The sequence below is a fragment of the Rana temporaria genome, chromosome 2 (genome assembly GCF_905171775.1).
Source record: "Rana temporaria chromosome 2, aRanTem1.1, whole genome shotgun sequence".
Taxonomy (NCBI): domain Eukaryota; kingdom Metazoa; phylum Chordata; class Amphibia; order Anura; family Ranidae; genus Rana; species Rana temporaria.
In genome coordinates, this window is record NC_053490.1 from 509,113,003 (window position 1) to 509,136,569 (window position 23,567).

The 23,567-nt window shown below is 45.3% G+C and overlaps 1 protein-coding gene across 1 annotated transcript in view; it reads left to right on the forward strand.

The window, feature by feature from the left end:
• Positions 1-23,567, forward strand: part of SIM2 (SIM bHLH transcription factor 2) — a 168,437-nt gene that overhangs the window by 82,965 nt on the left and 61,905 nt on the right. The window contains exon 3 of the mRNA XM_040338956.1: positions 948-1,037. Within this exon, the coding sequence (XP_040194890.1) occupies positions 948-1,037 (90 nt within the window). The remainder of the gene's footprint in view (positions 1-947; positions 1,038-23,567) is intronic.

Sequence of the window (23,567 nt, forward strand, 5' to 3'; positions counted from 1 at the left end):
ACGGTCGGATCTATGCGCCTGATTCATAGAATCAGGTTCCGCATAGATCTCCCTAAGATCCGACAGGTGTAAGTGACTTACACCGTCAGATCTTAGGCTGCAATCTCCCGCTGGCCGCTAGGTGGCGCTTCCGTTTGTATACGCAACGAATATGCAAATGAGGAGATCCGCCGATTCAGAAACGAACGCCCGCCCGTCGCTTTTTTTTTTACGTCGTTTGCGTTCGGCTTTTTCCGGCGGATAGTTACCCCTGCTATATGCGGCGTATCCTATGTTAAGTATGGCCGTCGTTCCCGCGCCGAGTTTTGCATTTTTTACGTCGTTTGCGTAAGTCGGTCGCGAATACGGATGGACGTAATTTACGTACACGTCGAAACCAATGACGTCCTAGCGACGTCATTTGGAGCAATGCACGCTGGGAAATTTAGCCGGTGGCGCATGCACAGTACGATCGGCGCGGGGACGAGCCTGATTTAAATAGTAAACTCCCCCTAGATGCGGAATTTGAATTCCGCCGGGGGATTTACGATCCGCCGGCGCAACTTTAGAGGCAAGTGCTTTCTGAATACTGCAATTGCCTCAAAAACTTGGGCTGGCGGATCGTAAATAAGATTGATTACGCAGATCTAAAGATCCGCTGATCTATCTGAATCTACCCCCATGTCTTTATGGACCTTGCTTTGTGCACTGGTCTGCAGTCATGTTGGAACAGGAATGGGCCGTCCCCAAACTGTTCCCACAAAGTTGGGAGCATAAAATCGTCCAAATTGTCTTGGAACTTCCCTTCCAGTTCCCTTCACTAGAACTAAGGGGCCAATCCTCATCCTCGGAGCCAGCTTTCAATTGTGAGACCCCAAAGGGGTCATTTTTATCTTGTCCTTCTTGCCTTCTATCCTCTGCTGTTATCTGGGCTTCTATCTAACATTGAGGTTCTCTTTCTTCTACAGACACTGGATGGATTTGTTTTTGTGGTTGCTTCAGATGGAAAAATAATGTACATTTCGGAGACGGCTTCTGTACATCTGGGATTGTCACAGGTAAGTACCTATACAACAGCATGGTATAAGAGCTTGCACCACCTCAAATGTACCGTATTTGTCGGCGTATAACACGCAACCTAACTTTAAGAGGGAAGTTTCAGGGAAAAAATATTCCACAGCCCCCTGCGTATAACACGCGGGCACAGTGTACCCTCTATTTTCAGGGTAAAAAAGTGAGTGTTATACGCCAATAAATACAGTAATTCGATTTTTTATTTTGGGATCAATTTATAGGGGGGCAAAAGGGGCCTCCTTTCTGGAGGTTCCTCTGTCTATACACAAATATAAATAAAAAATGAGTTTCTTTCATTATAAATTATCTTGGAAAGCAATATTTTTCCTGCCTCTATAAAAGTTGTATATTGTATCAGTCTTAAAGTGGAGGTCCACCCAAAAAAATAAAATTACACCAAAATCCCCTAAAAAAATGAAAAAAAAATAGAAAAAATAAATACATTTTTACTTACCAGAAATTGCGGTTGCTATGCGGATCTTCCTAATCTGCCTCTTCGTAGTCCGCGGCTGGTCTTCATCCTTGCGTTGTCTTCTGGGTAATGGGGCGTGCTGCCTTCTGGGAACTGTGTGTATCCCAGAGAGCAGCTGCACATTCTCAAAGCGACACGAGACTCGCGCATGCGCAGTAGGAAATGGGCAGTGAAGTCGCAAGGCTGGACTGCCTGTTTCCCTTAGTGAGGATGGCGGCGCCGGGACCTGCCATGACCGAGGGATCGGCCTCAGGGGGCGACATCGCGGGCGCCTAGGACAGATAAGTGTCCTTATTAAAAGTCAGAAGCTACAGTGTTTGTAGCTGCTGACTTTAATAAAAAAAAAAACGCGGGTGGAACCCCGCTTTAAACAAATTTTGGTGGCTCAAGCGCGCCACGCCCTTAAAAAAAGGTAGCCTAATCAGGCCATAGATGATTTTTTTTTTTTTTCAACTGGCGGGTTAAAAAAAAAAAAAGGACTCGATTTCTCATCCACACACTTGATGCGGATGGGGGAATCTTCCTTGTTGAGCTATTGCAGTGACGGCGAAGCTTGGCATTCCAGATGTTTTGGAACTACATTTCCCATGATGCTCAACTACACTGCAGAGTGCATTAGCATCATGGGGAATGTATTTCCATCTGGGGTGCCAAGGTTTGTCATCACTAAGCTATTGTATTTTGACAGAGGGATGACTTACCCATCATCAGAACACACTGATCAGTGCTGAAATGATCGAGTGGGGAAAATACAACAGGCTGGCTGTACAGAAGTCAATTGGTAAATTTCAAGTCCCTGCTGAATCTATCAGTTTTTTTTTATTTTTTAATCTTTATTTATACAAACGAAGGTACCATAACAAACAAATAAAAGAACACACACCATTAAAGGGGTTGTAAAGGTATAATCTTTTTCCTAAATAGCTTCCTTTACCTTAGTGCAGTCCTCCTTCACTTACCTCATCTTTCCATTTTGCTTTTAAATGTCCTTATTTCTTCTGAGAAATCCTCACTTCCTGTTCTTCTGTCTGTAACTCCACACAGTAATGCGAGGCTTTCTCCCTGGTGTGGAGTGTCGTGCTCGCCCCTCCCTTGGACTACAGGAGAGTCAGGACGCTCTCTACGTTGCAGATAGAGAAAAGAGCTGTGTGTTAGTGGGCGTCCTGACTCTCATGTAGTCCAAGGGAGGGGGCGAGCACGACACTCCACACCAGGGAGAAAGCCTTGCATTACTGTGTGGAGTTACAGACAGAAGAACAGGAAGTGAGGATTTCTCAGAACAAATAAGGACATTTAAAAGCAAAATAGAAGGAAGTGGCGCATCGCAGATCGGGTCTCCCGGTGGAACAGGAAGCCTGGTAGGAGTGATGGGAGGCGGCGGGAGGGGGGGATGTCCCCTCCCACTCCTCCGGGATAACAACCGAGTGGCTTTTAGCTGCTTCAGTTGTTATCCCTGGAAAGCCAATCGCCGCTCTAAAAACCAGTACCGGATGATGCCTGCAGCTGCGGGCATCATGCCTGTATAACCCCCGAAAGCCGTGGACGCATATATGCGTACGCTCAACGGGAAGGGGATACATAACCCCCTCCACCCATTAGCTATATTGATGTGTGTAAATCAACCTATATGGTCCTCAGACCCACTACATCATGTTATGTTTGTGAGATATGCTAATGTAGCGTGGGAATGGAATGGAGGTTTTTCTTAAACTGTTTCTTGGAAAATATTCCACTTCTTCTGGAGCACAGTACAGGCTAATTCTACAATAAACATAGGAGCTACTAAGTTACTAAGCAATACATACATGGAGGGAAAAAGTATTTGATCCCCTGCTGATTTTGTACGTTTGCCCACCGACAAAGAAATGATCAGTCTATCATTTTAATGGTAGTTTTTTTTTTAACAGTGAGAGACCGATTAACAACAAATCCAGAAAAACACATTTCAAAAAAGCTTTAAATTTTAAAAAAAAAGTCAACAGCTACAAATACGACAGCTGCTGACTTTTATTATTAGGGCACTTACCTGTCCAGGGAGCCCTCGATGTCGGCCCCCCTTAGCCAATCATCGGATTGACTCTCGGGTGCTGCCGCCGCCATTCCTGGTAAGGGAACCAGGCAGTGAAGCCCTTCGGCTTCACTGCTGGTTCCCTACTGTCAGGGCCGGCCCTATGATGGGACCGGGTGGTACCATGGGTACCAGGCAGCACTTTTAGGGGGGCAGCATATTTTTTGTGCTATAAATATATATATTTTTTTACTTTTTGCTATAATAAATATCCCCAAAATTTTGAAAAATAAACTATTTTCTTCAGTTTAGGCCAATATGTATTCTTCTACATATTTTTGGTACCAAAAAAAACCAAAACACAATTAGCGTACATTGATTAGTTTGCGCAAAAGACATTGTGGCCGCCGGCAATTCACAGGTTCCTTTATACTCCTGGATACATGTATAGAGCCATGACAGGTCCTCTTTATATTCCTTTACATGTAAAGAGTTTTGACAGGTCCTCTATATACATGTATAGAGCCATGACAGGTCCTCTTTATACATGTATAGAGCCATGACAGGCCCTCGTTATACTCCTTTATACATGTATAGAGCCATGTCAAGTACTCTTTGTAGTCCTATATACATTTATAGAGCCATGACGGGTCCCCTTTAGTTATCATGATATAAAATAATGAATGTGGGGGCCTTTTGGGTGGCGTGATTTTTTTTCTGGGGGGGGGGATTTCATTCTTGGTCCCAGGCAGTACAATGTCTTGGGCCGGCACTGCCTACTGTGCATGTGTGAAGTACGCTGCACTTTCCAATTGGCCCGCTGGCGTGTGAAGGAAGAGGAGGGGGGCTCGAACTTCCGGGACATCAGGTCGCGGCCCGTCTCTTGGAAGTGGGGAAGGGGACTTGCCACAAACAGGTCCCTGTTCCCCCCTCCCCCCTGAAAGGTGCCAAATGTGACACCGGAAGGGGGGGGGGGGCATATAAGCAGAAGTTCCACTTTTGGGTGGCACTGCTTTAATGAGTGAAATAAGTATTTGATCCCCTATCAATCAGCAAGATTTCTGGCTCGCATGTGTCTTCTATATAGAAACGAGCTGAGATTAGGAGCACTCTATTAAAGGGACTGCTCCTAATCTCAGCTTGTTGCTTGTATAAACGACACCTGTCTACAGAAACAGTCAATCAGATTCCAATCTCTCCACCATGGCCAAGACCAAAGAGCTGTCCAAGGATGTCAGGGTCTACCCCAGTGGCCACAATTTGGCCCCCTTAAAGAAAAGTAAATTGGCCCTTTGTTTAGAAAGTTTGGAGACCCCTGATGTATGGAACATTGATTTTTAACGGGAATTCCTGTATCATTTTACTGTGGTATATGGTCATTAACCAACATCACTAGGACATATAGCTGATATTTCACTTATAACGGTATGCCTTGGCCTCATTGAGGTAATTCTTAAGCCTCGTACACACGATAGGTTAACCAGAGGACAACGGTCTGAAGGACCGTTTTCATCGGTCAAAACCGATCGTGTGCGGGCCCCAACTTGCTTTAAAATTAACCTATGGATTGGTAACCGATAGGTCAAAACCGAACGTTAGTAGGCACGACCATCGGTTAAAAACCCACGCATGCTCAGAATCAAGTCGACGCATGCTTGGAAGCATTGAACTTTGTTTTTTTCAGTACGTCGTTGTGTTTTACGTCACCGCGTTCTGACACGATCAGTTATTTAACCTATGGTGTGTAGGCGTGACGGACCATCAGTCAGCTTCATCGGTTAACCGATGACAACGGTCCTTCAGACCGTTGTCCTCTGGTTAACCTATCGTGTGTACGAGGCTTTATGTATGGCAGCATTATGGTCCAACTATTCTGTAATAGTTTGTTTGTCCTTTTATGTTCTTAGTAATTGTTTAAATATGTCCATATACTTACAGTATTCTAGTCATGCAAAGATGGTTATAAGGTTGAAATAATAAACACAAGGCAGCATTAATATATGTGCCTTTTTTTCTAAAATGTTTATTTTAATTCTTTCTAATCTGCAATTTTGTTCAAACTAGGCATCTATCATTTCAGGTTTCCTTCTAGGTTTATTCATACTAAAGCATTACGGTAACACATTTGTCATCACCCGCTAACGCAACGTGTTACAATCAGGGCATTTATTTGAACCTAGGCCCTTGTGGGATGCTCCTGGTCTGCAGTGGTCACCTATCAAACATGATTCACCACCTCATGCACCAGTGCCACCACCAACAGTAAAATTAGCTGCTTACCGGCTCCAGATGAACCCTCATAACAAGGGATCATTCACCGCCTTTGGCTTAAACCCAGCCCGGCCTTCTCCTGGTTGTGCGGTTCCCCTGTGCTTGTGGCGTCACTTATTGGATTGCATAAAAGGTATACCCAAAAGATAAAAGGCTCCACAGTGCAAATCTTTAAACCATTTATTGAAGAAGTAAAAAATACTGCACATATATCAAGGTAAAATTGTGTATGCCTAAAGTTTGATGAGCCGGCCGGCGCACAACCAAACAACCCATCCTTCCAGGACACGAGGGTAATGGTGACCCGTTTCGTCACAAAAGACGTCGTCCAGTGCCCTTGGATGGCATCATTTGTGATGAAACACGTAGGGTGGAGCGATGCACTGATGTCACCATTACCCTTGTGTCCCAGAAGGACGGGTTGTTTGGTTGTGCACCAGCCGACACAACAAACTTTAGGCGTACACAATTTTACCTTGATGTAAGTGCAGTATCTATTAGCAACATTCAAGACTCAAGATTTATGTTTATAACCTTGTTTGTCTAACTTATTAGCTTGATTATATATTATCCAATATAACTGTAATTATGTCATACAGGAAAATCGCGGCTTGATTTTATTTTATTTATTTTATTTTAATAAATAGCACAGTTTTTCTCTTTCTTTCTTTCTATCTATCAAACATGGTCCAAGCAAGTAAAACCAGTAAAAACAACAGAACTACTGTATGGACGGCAAAGGCTCACTGATACACAATGGGAACGAAGGCTGGCTCATGTAGTCCAATCCAATAGAAGAGCTGATGTTAATTGTAGTCAGTGCTTTAAGTGGGCCAAAAGAGGTGCCGGTACTCTATTAGGCGCCGGTGCTCCCCCGCCCCCCCCCCCAATACTGAACATGAAAATACCGTTAGAAAGTACCCTGAAAAAGAGCTACTGTAGAAAGAGCTACTGAACATAAATAAAATGTGCAAAAGGGTATTGAACAAAATGTTGTACAAAATGTACATAAAATAAATTATAAAAATTATAATAACATACTAACCATAGAACAGTAAACAGTAAACAGTAAAACATAAACCTGAGTCTTGAAGATGAAGGTTAATTTCTTTACCCCTGAAAAATATACAAAAGCAGATTCAATACAATCACAGTACATCAAATGAAAAATGAGAAATATTGTACAAATCATTTTACCTAGAAAAGGCTCAGTGGTGACAATGGGCACAGTGGCATCATGGGGCACAGTGGTGACAATTAAAGGGCACAGTGGTGACAATTGGCACAGTGGCAACAATTGAGGGGCACAGTGGCTGCATTTGATGGCATGGCACAGTGGTGACAATTGATGGAACAGTGGCTGCGTTTGATGGCATGGCACAGTGACTGCGTTTGATGGCATGGCACAGTGGTGACAATTGATGGCACAGTGGCTGCGTTTGATGGCACAGTAGCTGCGTTTGATGGCATGGCACAGTGGTGACAATTGATGGCACAGTTGCTGTTTGATGGCATGGCACAGTGGTGACAATTGATGGCACAGTGGCTGCATTTGGTGGCATGGCACAGTGGTTGCATGTGATGGGCACAGTGAGGCTTCAATTTTTTTTTTTTGCGCCCCCCCCCCCCCCCCCAATTTTGAGCACCAGCCGCCACTGTTCCAGACATTTGTAATGTTTGTAGATCCTGGGACACACACACACATGTGTGAAGGTAAAGTGTCTGCAGGGAAAAGTCAGGTAAGGGAGGGGGAGAGATAACAACCATCTGAGAGGAGCAGTGTGACAGGCAAAGATGAATTTGATCTGTGTGAGGACGACAGGGAGCCGGCCAGATAGAGGCTGAGGAAGGGAGGAAGATGCCAGGAAGAGAGAGAGAGCATTGCAGACACAGCCTGAACTGACCTGTAAAGCCAACGTGAGGAGACCTGTTACCACTGCTGCCCGAACCTGCTGGGAGGAAACTTCAAAGGCCCCCCATGCACCTAGGACCCCTGGGCAGTTCACAGAAGTGCCTGTGCATTAAGACAGGAAAGCCCTCCCCCGCTCTCACAGTGTCCCCCAGCTTTTAGGGAGAGGAAAGCAGGCAGTGCTGGGGGAAGACCAGGCACCTATAGGAGGATCACATGTGGCTAGAACAGGGAGGCAGATCAGTGCGCTGTGACAGTTACAGAAATGATGCCGACAGGAGGGAGAGATACACAGCATCGGTTCTGTAACTGTCAAAGCGCACCGATCTGCCTCCCCATCAGCGGGCCCCACTCAGCTGCGGGCCCCATAGCGCCCGCGTGGGTCGCTATGGTGGTAGTTCCGCCACTGATCATCATATTCCTGGCCTGGGGCTGCGTTCCGGTACGGGAAACCCACGTACTGGGCGCACGGAGAGGTGCTGGTACTCTCCAGGGCCATTTTTGGAAGTGGCGGTACTGAGTACCGCCGCGTTCCGGCCCAGTTAAAGCACTGATTGTAGTGCTGAAAAAAGATAATGGTGGCTTTGATAAAACACACTGTGCAGCACAATTTTTCATGTTTAAGGCTGCATTGCCCATGCTGACCCGTGTCCATACACAAAAGCGCCCACAATGGGCACGTAAGCATCAGAACTGGACCACAGAGCAATGGAAAAAGGTGGCCTGGTTTGATTAATCACATTTTCTTTTACATCATGTCAAGGACTGGATGCACGTGTGTCACTTACCAGGGGAAGAGATGTCACTAGGGATGAGCCTGATGTTCGAGTTGGAAATCGCAGGAAACCCCCGTGGTGTCAGAGGGGGCAGGGTCACCTGTGTACATCACCGGGTGGCCCGCCCTCAAGCTATATTAGAGCTGTCATGGCGGGAGTAGCACCACTCGACGAGAGTCTCCTTTACCAATTCACATAGGGGGGGCGGGATCTGGGGGTCCCCTTGTTAAAAGGGGCTTTCAGATTCCGATAAGCCCCCTGCCCGCAGACCCCCACAATCACCGGGCAAGGGTTGTGGGGATGAGGCCCTTGTCCCCATCAACATGGGGACATGGTGCTTTGGGGTCCAGACCCCAAAGCATTCTCCCCATGTTAAGGGCATGTGGCCTGAAATGGTTCAGGGGGGGGGTGGTGCTCTCTCGTCACCCCCTATTTTCCTGGGGCCTGCCAGGTTGCATGCTCGGATAAGGGTATGGATTTTTGGGGGGACCCCTACGCCATTTTTTTTAATTTTAGCACAGGGTTCCCCTTAAAATCCATACCAGACCTGAAGTGCCTTGTATGGAATTTGGGGGGACCTCCAAGCAATTTTTTTTTTTTGGTTCGAGGTTCCCCTTAATATTCATGCCTGGTAATGGATTGGGGTGGAACCCATGCCGTTTTTTTCTATGAATTTTATCTGTATTGCCGGGACATGACAATTCATTACAGCCGCAAAATTACTTTTTTTCCTTTAGAAATGTCATTTTGCTGCAGGGACTGTTCTAAACACAGGAAAAATTTGCCACTTTACAGGCATACTATAAAAAAACACAGGTATTAAATTTAAAAGAAAAAATATATTTTATTGTTTCACTTTAAGCATTATTAAAATCACTGCTCCCGAAAAAAACTTCAGTTTTTAAAACGTTTTTTTTTTTTTGCATTGATAGATGTCCCCTGGGGCAGGACCCAGGTCCCCAAACACTTTTTATGGCAATACCATGCATATAAGCCTTTAAAACGAGCACTTTTGATTTTTCATGTTAGTTTCCCATAGACTTTAACGGTGTTCGTGTGTTCAAACAAATTTTTTGCCCGTTCGCAAGTTCTGGTGTGAACCGAACCGGGGGGTGTTCGGCTCATCCTTAGATGGCACCAGAATGCAGTATAAGATGAAAGCCAGCCATTGGAGGCAGTGGACTTCTACTGACACATTGGGGTCAAGTGGAATCCATGCCAGTGGAGTCAGGGCTGTTTTGTGGCAAAAAGGGGGGCCTACTCAATATTAGGTGGATGGTCAAAATGTTATGGCTGATTGGTGAATAAATGAAGGCAAGGGCAGTCTCAGCCCACCAATCTCTGATAACTAAGACGAGCGGTTGAACCCTGTAACAACGTGAGTGAAATGGCTCTGTAAAATACGTGTGAACATTAAATATCGGCGCTGTGTCCAACCATATCACATCTGGAAGCGATTCCATGTCTATATGGTAATGTGCGTGTGCCCCCCAGAGCCCAGATAATAAGGGAGATCAGTACTGCGAACAATAAAACAGACCCCCCTCCCTCCGACTCGGGAAAGGTCTGTGTTTTGTACGCCTGACGATTTGTCATGTTCAGTAAAACCTCTTGTCTTTACAACAGCGATTTGGAGCTATAATAAATCTTTTCTCCTGTCAGCAGAAAGATATTACATTTGTAACAGATAAAGGTCTATTTGATGAATTTGACTTCTTCGTACCCCAGGGAGGGCTGAAAAGAATCTTGTATAAATGTATAATATATGAACCAACACAGGGTTTTAATATTGTCTCTGTTAGTAAGGCATTGGAGTATTTCATCTGTAAAGAAATGGAGATATATAGCTAGATTCAGGTAGAGTTAGGTCGGCGTATCAGTAGATACGCCGACCTAACTCGGAATCTGCGCCGACCTAGGTTTAAGTGTATTCTCAAACAGAGATACACTTAAACCTATCTAAGATACAAGGGCTTGCGCCGTCCTATCTTAGGGTGCAATATTTTGGCTGGCCGCTAGGTGGCGCTTCCATTGCGGTCGGCGTAGAATATGTAAATCACTAGATACGCCTATTCACGAACGTACGCCCGGCCAACGCAGTACAGCTACGCCGTTTACGTAACGCATTATCAGGCCTAAAGATATTCCATCAAATAGTTGGAATAGTAATGTTAAAGTATTGCCGCCATTCCCGCTTCAAAATTCGAAAATTTGACGTTGTTTGCACAAGTCGTCCGTGAATAGGGATTTACGTTGTTTACGTCCACGTCTAAATCAATAGGCCCGTGCGGCAGACTTAGCCGCAATGCACACTGGGAAATGTAGGCGTACGGCGCATGCGCAGTTCCAATAGTCAATCACGTTGGGTCAAGCCTAATTATCATAAAACACGCCCCCTCAGCCGAATTTGAATTAGGCGCGCTTGCGCCCGCCGCATTTACGCTACACCGCAAGTTAGGAGGCAAGTACTTTGAGAATACAGTACTTGCCTCTCTGACTTAAGGCGGCGTAGCGTAAATACGATACGCTACGCCGCCTTAAGGTTGCGGCGAGGACTGTGAATCTAGCTAATACAGTGCATCCGGAAAGTATTCACAGCGCTTCACTTTTTCCACATTTTGTTATGTTACAGCCTTATTCCAAAATGGATTAAATTCATTATTTTCCTCAACATTCTACAAACAATACCCCATAATGACAACATGCAAGAGGTTTGTTTGAAATCTTTGCAAATTTATAAAAAATAAAAAAATTACATGTATATAAGTATTCACAGCCTTTGCCATGACACTCAAATTGAGCTCAGGTGCATCCTGTTACCAGCCCTCAAAAAATCCACTCGCCTGCTTGCATTTTTCGAGTAGATTTGGAGAGGGGGGGGGGGGCGAGCGGAGGGCCTGGGAGCGGGGGGGGCGGGCACCGCCATCGGCCCGAGTTGTATGGGAGCTTTTGTCCCAGCGATTGTAGGGGAAGATAGAGGAGAGCCGCTGCCTGGCTGTTTAGAGCACTGGGGAGTGGGGAACATAATAGCTGTGTGTTTCCCCGCCATGCGGCGTCATGTACAGCCCCTCCCCCTTGTCTGGGCACTTTGATAGACAGATCACCATCCAATCCTGGGACGGTGATCTGTCTATTAAAGTTCCGCGGAAAAGGGGGAGGGGCTGTATATGATGCCGCACGGCGGGGAAACACACAGCTGTTATGTTCCCCAGCGCTGTAATTAGCCAGGTGGCAGTGGCGGCTCTCCCCTCTCATCCCCTACGATCGCAGGGACACAGGCAAAAAAAATTGGAGACACAGGGTAAATAAACTGGGGACACAGGCTAAAGAAACTGGGGACACATGCTAAAGAAACTGGGGACACATGCTAAAGAAACTGGGGATACAGGCTGCTGAAACTGGGGACACAGGCGAATGAAACTGGGGACACATGCTAAAGAAACTGGGGACACAGGCAAAAGAAACTGGGGACACAGGCTAAAGAAACTGGGGACACAGGCTGCTGAAACTGGATACACAGGCTAAAGAAACTGGGGACACAGGCTAAAGAAACTGGGGACACAGGCTAAAGAAACTGGGGACACAGGCTGCTGAAACTGGGGACACAGGCGGCTGAAACTGGGGCCACAGGTGGCTGAAACTGGGGCCACAGGTGGCTGAAACTGGGGCCACAGGCGGCTGAAACTGGGGACACAGGCAGCTGAAACTGGGGACACAGGCTAAAGAAACTGAGGACACAGGCTAAAGAAACTGGGCACACAGGCTAAAGAAACTGGGGACACAGGCTAAAGAAACTGGGGACACAGGCTAAAGAAACTGGGGACACAGGCTAAAGAAACTGGGGACACAGGCTGCTGAAACTGGGGCCACAGGCTGCTGAAACTGGGGCCACAGGCTGCTGAAACTGGGGACACAGGCGGCTGAAACTGGGGCCACAGGCTGCTGAAACTGGGAACACAGGTGGCTGAAACTGGGGACACAGGCGGCTGAAACTGGGGACACAGGCAGCTGAAACTGGGGACACAGGCGGCTGAAACTGAGGACACAGACTAAAGAAACTGGGGACACAGGCTAAAGAAACTGGGGACATAGGCGGCTGAAACTCTGAACTGGGGACACAGGCTGAAACTCTGAACTGGGGACACAGGCTGAAACTCTGAACTGGGGACACAGGCTGAAACTCTGAACTGGGGAAACAGGCTGAAACTGGGGACACATGCTGCATTGGGTCTGTAGACCTACGAGACAGGATTTTATCGGGGCACAGATCTGGGGAAGGAAGCAGAAAAATTTCTGAAGGTTCATATGAGCACAGTGGCCTCCATCATCTGTAAATGGAAGAAGTTTGGAAACCACCAGGACTCTTGCTAGAGCGGGCCGCCCCGGAAAACTGAGGGATCATGGGAGAAGGGCCTTAGTCAGGGAGGTGACCAAGAACCCGATGGTCACTCTGAATGAGCTCCATCCTTTTTCTGTGGGGAGAGGAGAGCCTACAAGATGAACAAACATCTCTGCAGCACTCCACCATTCAGGCCTGTATGGAAGAGTGGCCATACGGAAGCAACTCCTCAGTAAAAAGCCCACCTGGAGTTTGCCAAAAGGCATCTAAAGGACTCTCAGATTATGAGAAACAAAATTCTCTGGTCTGATAAAAACAAAGATTGAACTCTTTGGTCTGAATGGCAAGCATCAAGTCTGTAGGAAACCAGTCACCACTCGTCACCTGGCCAATACCATCCCTACAGTGAAGCATGGTGGTGGCAGCATCATGCTGTAGGGATGTTTTTCAGTGGCAGGAACTGGGAGACTAGTCAGGATCAAGGAAAATATGAATGCAGCAATTTACAGAGACATCCTTGATGAAAAGCTGCTCCAGAGTGCTCTGGACCTCAGACTGGGGAGAAGATTTATCTTCCAACAGGACAATGACCCTAAGCACACAGCCAAGATAACAAAGGAGTGGCTATGGGACAACTCTGTAAATGCCCTTGAGTGGCCCAGCCAGAACCCAGACTTGAACCCGATTGAACATCTCTGGATCTGAAAATGGCCGTGCACCGACGCTCCCCATCCAACCTGATGGAGCTTGAGAGGTCCTGCAAAGAAAAATGGGAGACACTGCCCAAAAATAGGTGTGCCAAGCTTGTAGCTTCATACTCAAAAAGATTTGAGGCTGTAATTGGTGCCAAAGGTGCTTCAACAAAGTATGAGCCCTTGTGACAAAGTCAAAAGTGACAAAACGCGTTGGGACGTGACCACACGGCAACAGTATGCTAAGGCTGGGAAGGTGATCTGATGCCTAGTGAGTGAAGGATCGTGAGATCGCAGCAAAGTGCCTCCCGGCATGTCTTGTACCATGTAACCAGGGCCTTCTTTACCGCAGGGCAAATGGGGCAGGTGCCCTGGGCCCTGTCACTGTTGGGGGCCCAAAGCAACCCCCTCCGGGCCCCCAGGGGCCCGGAGGACCCCAGGGCCCCAGATGGCAACCCCCCCTTTTTTTATTTTTTTTTAAATAATAAAAAAAATTATATATTTTTATTAAAGGGACAATTTTTTAATATATTTTTATTTTATTTTTTATTAAAGGGCCAATTTTTTTTAGAGGTCTGGGGGTCCCCAGGGGCCCATAGTTCCCCAGGGCCCCGGATGACAACCCCCTTTTTTTAATAAAAAAAAATCGTTTTATATATATATATATATATATATATATATATATATATATATATATATGTTTATTATTATTATTATAGGACCCAGAGGTCCCCAGGGCCCCGGATGGCAACCCCCCTTTTTTTTTTATAAAAAATATTTTTTTTATATATTTTATTTTTTATAAATGTTTATTTTTTTATTTTTGTTTATATATTTGTTTTATTTATTTTTAATTTAAGGGCCCAGAGGTCCCCAGGGCCCCAGATGGCAACCCCCTTTTTAAAATATATTTTATATATATATATTTTATTTCTTTTTTTCTTTTTATTAAAGGGCCCAGAGGCCCCCAGATGGCTACACCCCTTTTTTATATATATTTTTCTTTATTTCTTTCTTTATTTCTTTTTTTGTAAAGGGCCCCCCGCTTCTAAATTTGCGGCAGCCCCCCCCTGCTTCTCAATTTCAGGCGGCAGCACCCCCATCCCGGTTCTCTGCTCCAGGGGGCCCATGCCTGAAGCTGTGTAAGTGGCCCCATAATTCCTGATGGCGGCCCTGCCTCCCGTTAAGCCCCTGTGCTGCCCACAAATCAGGCTGAAAATCATCAGCGGCACACAGCCAGTGACAGTACTGCTTCCCTTCCCAGTGTTTTAAAATGTACAGCACCCCTGGCTTCCCTTTAGACGTGCACTTCTCCCTTCCTGCCACTGGGTGCTGCTTGTATATAAAAGTGAATTAGAATGTGATTTTATAACATCCCCAGTTTGCTCTTCCTGAGGCTGACTTCTTCGTGTCCTGCTCCTCAAGGTATGTCACTGTTTGCTAATCTATATTGTAAATAGAAGTTTTCTGTAGAGTGTGCCCAAAGTCTTTATAATATTTGATGATTCACTGCAGGTCTGGTCAGTGTTTTAAAAAGTTCCTCTATTTTACACATGGCATGGCATGGGGTCACAGCACCGTCTGTCCATTCTGCTTTAGCACCATGGGACCCCATGCCATGCCATGTGAAAAATAGAGGAACTCTTTAAATCACAGACCAGACCTGCAGTCCAGGCTGAGTAAAGCCTCAGAGCACATGGCATTACTGTCTGTATTTAACTGCTTGATAGGCTTATTTTGGGCCTGGCTGGTATGTATGTGTTTTGGCGGCCCACATTTGCGCAGGCACAGCAGCCCATTCATTTGAATGGGCCGCCATGCCTGCGTTTCCTGCAAAGAAAAGCGCATGCCTCATGTAATAGGCTGCGCACACGGCACGCCTATGCCCATCAAGCACTGAAATACAGCACTGTCTGTCCATTCTGCTGTCTGCTGTGACTTATCTGCAGTTCCCGCACTGTCAAACTTGCTGCATTTTTAGACGTTTAGGTCAGGCTTTTAAAAACACAGTGCGTTTGTGTGTGCAAGAACTGCAGGTAAGTAGCATGGTGCAAAAGCAGAATGGATTTCAAGGCAACTGTATTTTTAAAATGCTGAATGCACCTTTTTTCTGCAGGAAACAAAGGCATGGCGGCCTATTCAAATCAATGGGCTGCTGTACCTGCACAAATGAGGACCGCCAAAACATACATGTGAACCAGCCAGGCCCAAAATAAGCTGGAGGGGGGCCCAAAAAAAATGTTTGCCCTGGGCCCAAACCATATTAAAGACGGCCCTGCATGTAACATGAAGGTTTGTCTTACTTTTACCTGTTGTAGTGCAATATATCTTTTATATATCTTTTATATATCTTTTATATATCTTTTAATAAATCTACTATTATTCCTATATGTGGAGTTTAAAGTCAAGCATCTGAATGGAGTGTGGTGTCCAATAGCGGCTCTTCAATATAATTTCTGAGTTAATTTGCCACTGTGGTGGAGGCATTTGTTGTCATTCTATCAGTGTTTTGCACTTTTCAAGAGGACTGTCTTTGAACGCTACTGTGAAAAATATATTTATCATTTATTTATTTTTTCACTTGTTGGTTTATATTTTGTTATGTAAATAGCAGTACTATCTTTCATTCTTGGTGTTTAAAGCGCAGTGCAGACGGATTTATATAGTTAAATACCGTTGTTATGGCAGCAGCTAGCTAGTGATGTTTTTCATTTAGGCGACAGGTTTTTTAGATAAAAGTGGTCCCAGCAGCAGATTCTCCGTGGGCTATATACACTGGGCCGGATTCAGAAAGATGAGCGCATCTTTCTTCCGGCGTAACGTACTGTATCTCCGATACGTTACGCCGCTGTAACTTTGGGCGCAAGTTCTGTATTCAGAAAGAACTTGCGCCCTTAGTTACGGCGGCGTAACGTATGTGTTGCGGCGTAAGGCCGCCTAATTCAAATGGGGATGTTGGGGGCGTGTTTTATTTAAATTTTACTTGACCCCGCGTTTTTGACGGTTTTTTTGAACGGCGCATGCGCGTCTGTAAAATATCCCAGTGTGCATTGCTCCAAATTACGCCGCAAGGACGTATTGGATTAGACGTGAATGTAAATGACGTAAAGTCGTATTCGCGAACGACTTACGCAAACAACGTAAAAAATTCAAAACTCGGCGCGGGAACGACGGCCATACTTAACATTAGCTATGCCTCATATAGCAGGGGTAACTATACACCGAAAAAAGCCTAACGTAAACAATGTAAAAAAATGCGCCGGCGGGACGTACGTTTCTGAATTGGCGTATCTAGCTCATTTGCATATTCCTTGCATAAATATACGGAAGCGCCACCTAGCGGCCAAGTGATTATGCAGCCTAAGATACGACGGTGTAAGACACTTACCCTATTCGGATCTTAGGGATATCTATGCGTAACTGATTCTCTGAATCAGGCGCATAGATACGACCGACCACACTCAGAGATACGACGGCGTATCAGGAGATACGCCGTCGTATCTTGTTTCTGAATCCGGCCCACTATCTGTATTGCTGGGCTATATACACTATCTGTATTGCTGGGCTATATACACTATCTGTATTGCTGCATACTGACAGCACCCCCCCCCCTCCACCCCCGCGCAGTACCACTGACATAACCCCCCCTGCGCTCGCAGCACTGACAGCAAAAAACCTTTGGGTTCTGACAGCCCGGGCAATCTTCTGGGACCTGTGCCCAGAAGGTGAACTTCTGCTCTGCACTGCGGTGCCAGGAAAGGGAATGGGAGCTGAGTACCTGTGAAAACTAGGTACCTGCTCCCCCCCCCAAAAAAATAACATGCCAAATTTGGCATGACATGGGGGTCACAAGTACTTAAAGTGGAAGTTCCATTATTGGGTGGAACTCCGCTTTCACTAATAATATTTAAACTGTTTGCTTTGTTCATTAATATATTTACACCTTTTTCATATATTTACACGCATCACACTGAAAAAAAAAATGCGCAAAAGTGAGAAAAACCTACTTTATTTTCATTTGTAAATAACTTTTCAATGCTTTGTACCAGAATAAGAATTTTAGTGTTGTTTTAAACAGGAAAAAATACAGAATAAAATGCACACTTTGTATGTGTTTACTTGTAAACTAACACTGCTCAAAAAAAAATGCCTTTTGTTTCGTTTTATTGCATTTAATTGTCTAAGGATTGCGGAAAAATCATTGTTGTAGGGCAATATTCATAAAAAGAAAGCCTTGTTTGTCCTTAAAAAAGCAACAACAATATATGTATTTATTGTTATCTTAAGTAATGACAAATATCGGAGAATAAACAGGCTCATAGCAGAAATTAAAAAATTGCTCTGGTCCATAAGGGTTGAACAGATGTGAGAGGAAAAGTGGTTAACCACTTCCAGCCCGGCCTATAGCAGAATGACGGTCGGGTGGTGGTTCAGTTGTCCAGACTGGACGTCACATGACGTCCAGCAGGATCACAGCCGTCGTGCGCCCGTTCGGTGGTGCGGCGTGTCAGTTTGATCTTGGTAAAGAGCCTCCAAAGGAAGCTCTTTACCACGTAATCAGCCATGTCCAATCACAGCCGATCACGATGTAAACAGGAAGAGCCGTCGATCGGCTTTTCCTCACTCGCATCTGAAAGACGCGAGTAGAGGAGAGCCGATTGCCTGCTCTCCTGACAGGGGGGTCTGTGCTGATTGTTTATCAGCGCAGTCCCCCTCGGATGCCCGCCCAGGACCACCAGGATGCCGCCAGGACCACCAAGGAAGGCCACAACACTGGACCACCAGGTATGCCACCTTAGGCCACCAGGAAAAAGCCAATCAGTGCCCAGGCAGCTGCTAATCAGTGCCCAGACAGCTGCCAGTCAGTGCCCATCCAAAATGCCTGCCAGTGCCACCAGGGATATGTGCCGCATATCAGTGCCCACCAGTGTCCAGCAGTGACGCCTATTAGTGCCCATCAGTGCTCAGCAGTGCCACCTATCAGTGCCACTCATAAGTACCTATTAGAGCAGCCTTTCAGTGCCCATCAGTGTTGCCTATCAGTGCCAACCAGTGCCACCCATGAGTGCCCATCAGTGCCGCCTATCAATGCCCATCAGTGCCGCATATCAATGCCACCTATCAGTGCTGCCTATCAGTGCCCATCAGTGCCACCTTATCAGTGCCGCCTTATCAGTGCCAATCAGTGCCGCCTCATCAGTGCCCATCAGTGAAGGAGAAAACTTACTTATTTACAATTTATTTTTTGCAAAAAATAAAAACCTCAGAGGTGATCAAATACCACCAAAAGAAAGCTCTATTTGTGGGAACAAAATTCAGTTTGGGTACAGTGTAGCATAACCGCGCAATTGTCATTTAAACAGCGACAGCGCTGAAAGCTGAAAATTAACTTGGGCAGGAAGGGAGATGTATTGAAGTGGTTAAAGAGCATTAAAACCCAACATAAAAATGTAATATATCGCAGCTTACCATGCCTTCAATGATAAAGCTGAATTAGTGTCTTTTTTCAGTCCCCCACCCCCTTTCTTTTTTACTTGCCAATCCTGCAAATACCATTGGGCCAGATTCACAGCCGAGATACGGCGGAGTATCTCAGATACGCCGTCGTATCTCTCAGAGTATCTATGCGACTGATTCATAGAATCAGTTACACATAGATATCCCTAAGATCCGACAGGTGTAATTGTTTTACACTGTCGGATCTTAGGATGCAATACCGCGGCCGCCGCTGGGGGGAGTTTGCGTCGTAAACCAGCGTTGGGTATGCAAATTAGAAGTTACGGCGATCCACGACGGTTTTTCGCGTTCGCTACGTCGCCGCTAGTCTAGTTTCCCGTCGCAAAGTTAGTCGTCGTTTTGGGTGCCTTAACTTTACACAGCACACGTATGTGCTGTATAAAGTATGGCAGTCGTTCCCGCGTCGAAATTTAAAAATTCACGTCGTTTGCGTAAGACGTCCGGGAATACGGAAGTACGCTACGCACGTCGCCGATCGAAAAAATGACGTCACTTCGCGCAAAGCACGGCGGGAATTTCGAAACGGAGCATGCGCAGTAGGTCTGGCGCGGGAGCGCGCCTAATTTAAATGGCACACGCCCATTTAAATTACGCGGGCTTACGCCGGAGGCCGCCGGCGTAGGTTTTCATTGCAAGTGCTCTGTGAATCAGGCACTTGCGATGAAAACTTGCGGCGGTGTAACGTATACTACGATATGTTACGCCGCCGCACTTCTACCTGAATCTGGCCCATTGTTCCTATATTCAAAGTCACAGAATAGCTCCCAGGGCCCTGGGAATACTCAAAGCATGGACCTGTTTGATGCCCCTATATACAGGCTTTAAAGGAAGCTCAATGGTAACATCAACAAGACAGCATTACCTAAAGGACTTGTAACTGCAACTCATCATGATAGCAGGAACTGGTCGCGTGACTATTTCTAAGCCGTATAGGAATAGCCTAATATTTAGTAGTGTGGAGCGGTCAGTTTTCTGGAAATAAGAACTGTAATAATATAGACTATTAGAGATCAGAAGAGGGCAGTCAAGTTCAGGGAAATACAGATAGTGTTGGCCATGTATACATAGAAATGAACACCCAATGTCACTTAAAAGCTGATCTTTGCTGACTCGGCAAGAATCTCCACCTGTTCTCCTGAAAGGATAGGATGTCTGAAAAGAAATATCATCTTCATATATCATACACCTTGTATTACTAGATGTGCTTGATGTTTCATGTGTGTGTGTGTGTGTGTACAGTATATCTATAATACACACATGCTAGTCATAGTCATAGACCCAGATCCACAAAGAACTTACGGCGGTGTATCTAATGATACGCCGCGTAAGTTCTACGATGCGCCGGCGTATCTTTGTTTTGTATTCACAAAACTAGATACGCCTGAATGTGGGCTAGATCCGACTGACATACGTCTTAGTACGCCGTCGGATCTTAGGTGCATATTTACGCTGGCCGCTAGGTGGCGCTTCCGTTGATTTCCGCGTAGAATATGCAAATTAGCTAGATACGCCGATTCTCAGAACGTACGTCCGCCCGGCGAATTTTTTTACGTTGTTTACGTAAGGCTTTTTTCGGCGTAACGTTACCCCTGCCTCATGAGGCGTACGCAATGTTAAGTATGGACGTCGGGACAGCGTCGAATTTTCCGTCGTTTGCGTAAAACGTTTGCGAATAGGGCTTTGCGTAAATTACGTTCACGTCGTCTAGGCATTGAGCGGGCGTAATTTCATTTGAAAATTTGACGTGATACTGAGCATGCGCGCGCATGCGCCGTTCGAAAAAAGCGTAATTTACGTGGGGTCATGCTTAGTTTACATAAAACACGCCCCCCTGTTCCTCATTTGATTTAGGCGCGCTTACGCCGGCACATTTATGCTACGCCGGCCGTAACTTTAGACGCAAGTGCTTTGTGAATACAGCACTTGCCTCTCAAAGTTCCGGCGGCGTAGCGTAACTACGATACGCTACGCCCGCTTATATTTACGCATATCTACGTGGATCTGGCCCATAGTCTTTTACATCTATATAAAGCACTGCACAATCAGTTGGCGCTATATAAATCCTGTATTATAATAATAATAATAATAATAATAATTTATGGATTTTGAAATTCTTCCAAAATTATTATTATTGTTATTTAAATTATATTGTATTTATATGGTTCCATTATTAACTAAAGTCTTTAGAAAAGAAACCCAGTTAGGCACTAGTTCAAATTAAAAATTAAAAAAATTTCTATATAGCGTATGGAAAAACTACAACCTCCTCTGGGTAAGAAATGCTTTTTTTTTTATGTGCCCCCATTCTTCTACTTGTAGGTGTGTAGCTACGATGGGTATGCCTTGTCCCAACCTGGTGACACCCAACAACACCCAGTAAATACACAAAAGCATGGCAGCGCAAGAGGCAGGGCCCGGTTTTATTTTGTCAGTTAAAAGTTAATTAAAGCGGAAGTAAACCCATCTATTTGATAGTTTAAAAAAACAGTTAACATTCCTGGCATGCCGGAAATGCTAGATGTCACATTTGCTTGTGCTCTCAACCAAACTGTCAAACCATCCAATGGCTGGTTTCATAACTGATCACATGTGCAGCATTATGGCAGTTGCAGATTAAACAGAGGCCAAGATGGCAGCTTCCTTGGCTGAAAACAATAGGAGGGTTTACTTCCACTTTAATAAAATTGTTTGTATGGGTAATACGATTCAAAGAATTAAAGGGTAGTGCTGGCAAGCAAGCTAACTAAATAGTAATGCTTCTTTCAGGCTTTTCAGAGGGTGGTATATCAGCGCCTGCCAAGCGTTCAGGAGGTGCTACTGCTGTCCCCTGAATGCCTTTGTTTTTTATTCCTATCTTTAAATTACTTGGTTTGCAGTTGTGAGGCCGCGGCGGCCCCAATGAACTCAATATGCAAGTTTGAAAGGTGGTGCCACTTTTTACTCCACCTGTCTGAAAGAGCCCTAATAATGCTCACTAGTGCTGACAACTTGGAAAGTACAGTGTACAATTCGATCCTTTTAGTCCTAACACTCAGCCAGCTGGAAATTTGTGAGTTAGGTGGATATACTGTATATACTGAAGTATAAGCCGACCCGAATATAAGCCGAGGCACCTAATTTTACCACAAAAAAAAATGGGAAAACGTATTGACTCGAGTATAAGCCTAGGGTGTCCATCTGCATGCCTCACTGTGCCTCACTGTGTTCATGTTCATGCCTCAATGTGTCCATGCCTCACTGTGCCCATGCCTCACTGTGCCCATGCCTCACTGTGCCCATGCCTCACGGTGCCCATGCCTCACTGTGTCCATGCCTCACTGTGCCCATGCCTCACTGTGTCCATGCCTCACTGTGTCCATGCCTCACTGTGCCCATGCCTCACTGTGCCCATGCCTCACTGTGTCCATGCCTCACTGTGCCCATGCCTCACTGTGTCCATGACTAGACTGACATTTAACATGGGAGTCTATGGAAGGGGTGCCCGGCTTTGAAAATCGGTGCTCTCCAGCCGTAGGTCCCTCAGACAACAAACTTTGCACAATTGTAGAGGAGAAATGGGGCTACATGTGTGCCAAGTTCCGGGTCCAGAGGACCTACGACCGGTTGGTACCGGGTCCCCAAATTCACTGGAGAAATTTCTGTTTAACATGGGAGTCTATGGAAGGGGTGCCCGGCTTTGAAAAATCGGTGCTCCCCGGCCGCAGGTCCCCTGGACAACAAACTTTGCACACTTGTAGATAAAGAGTGGGGCTACATAGGGCCGGTACCGGGCCCCCAAATTCCAGGAGATCAGGCACAAAAAGTGACTCGAGTATAAGCCGAGGGGGGCATTTTCAGCACAAAAAAATTTGCTGAAAAACTCGGCTTATACTCGAGTATATACAGTAAATGCAATACAGTCAATAAAGCATTAAAACGTGGTATCATCCCCCTTAAAAAAAATCCCCATAGAACACTGCATTTAATGGCAATAGTAGTACCAAGCAACTAGCAAATTTGAATAACAATATCATAGGAAAATAATAGAACTCAAACTTTAAACTTTTGGGCTCTGAGCAGACTAGTCATTTATTTTAACCACTTCCATACTGTGCCTAATTCTGGCACTCCTCTCTCTCCTAAATGTAAAAAAAAAAATTTTTGATAAAAAATTACTCAGAACCCCCAAACATTATATATGTTTTTTTTTTTAGCAGACACCCTAAGGAATAAAATGGTTGTCGTTGCAACTTTTTATCTTGCATGGTATTTGCACAATAATTTTTCAAACGCGTTTTTTGGTAAAAAAAAATCATGAATTAAAAAATAACAAAACAGTAAAGTTAGCCCAATTTTTTTGTATACTGTGAAAGATGATGTTACGCCAGGTAAATAGATACCCAACATGTCATGCTTTAAAATTGCACACACTCATAGAATGGCGCCAAACTCCGGTAACTAAAAATCTCCATAGGCGACACTAATTTAATTTTCTCTTTTTACAGGTTACCAGTTTAGAGTTACAGAGGAGGTCTAATGCTAGAATTGTTG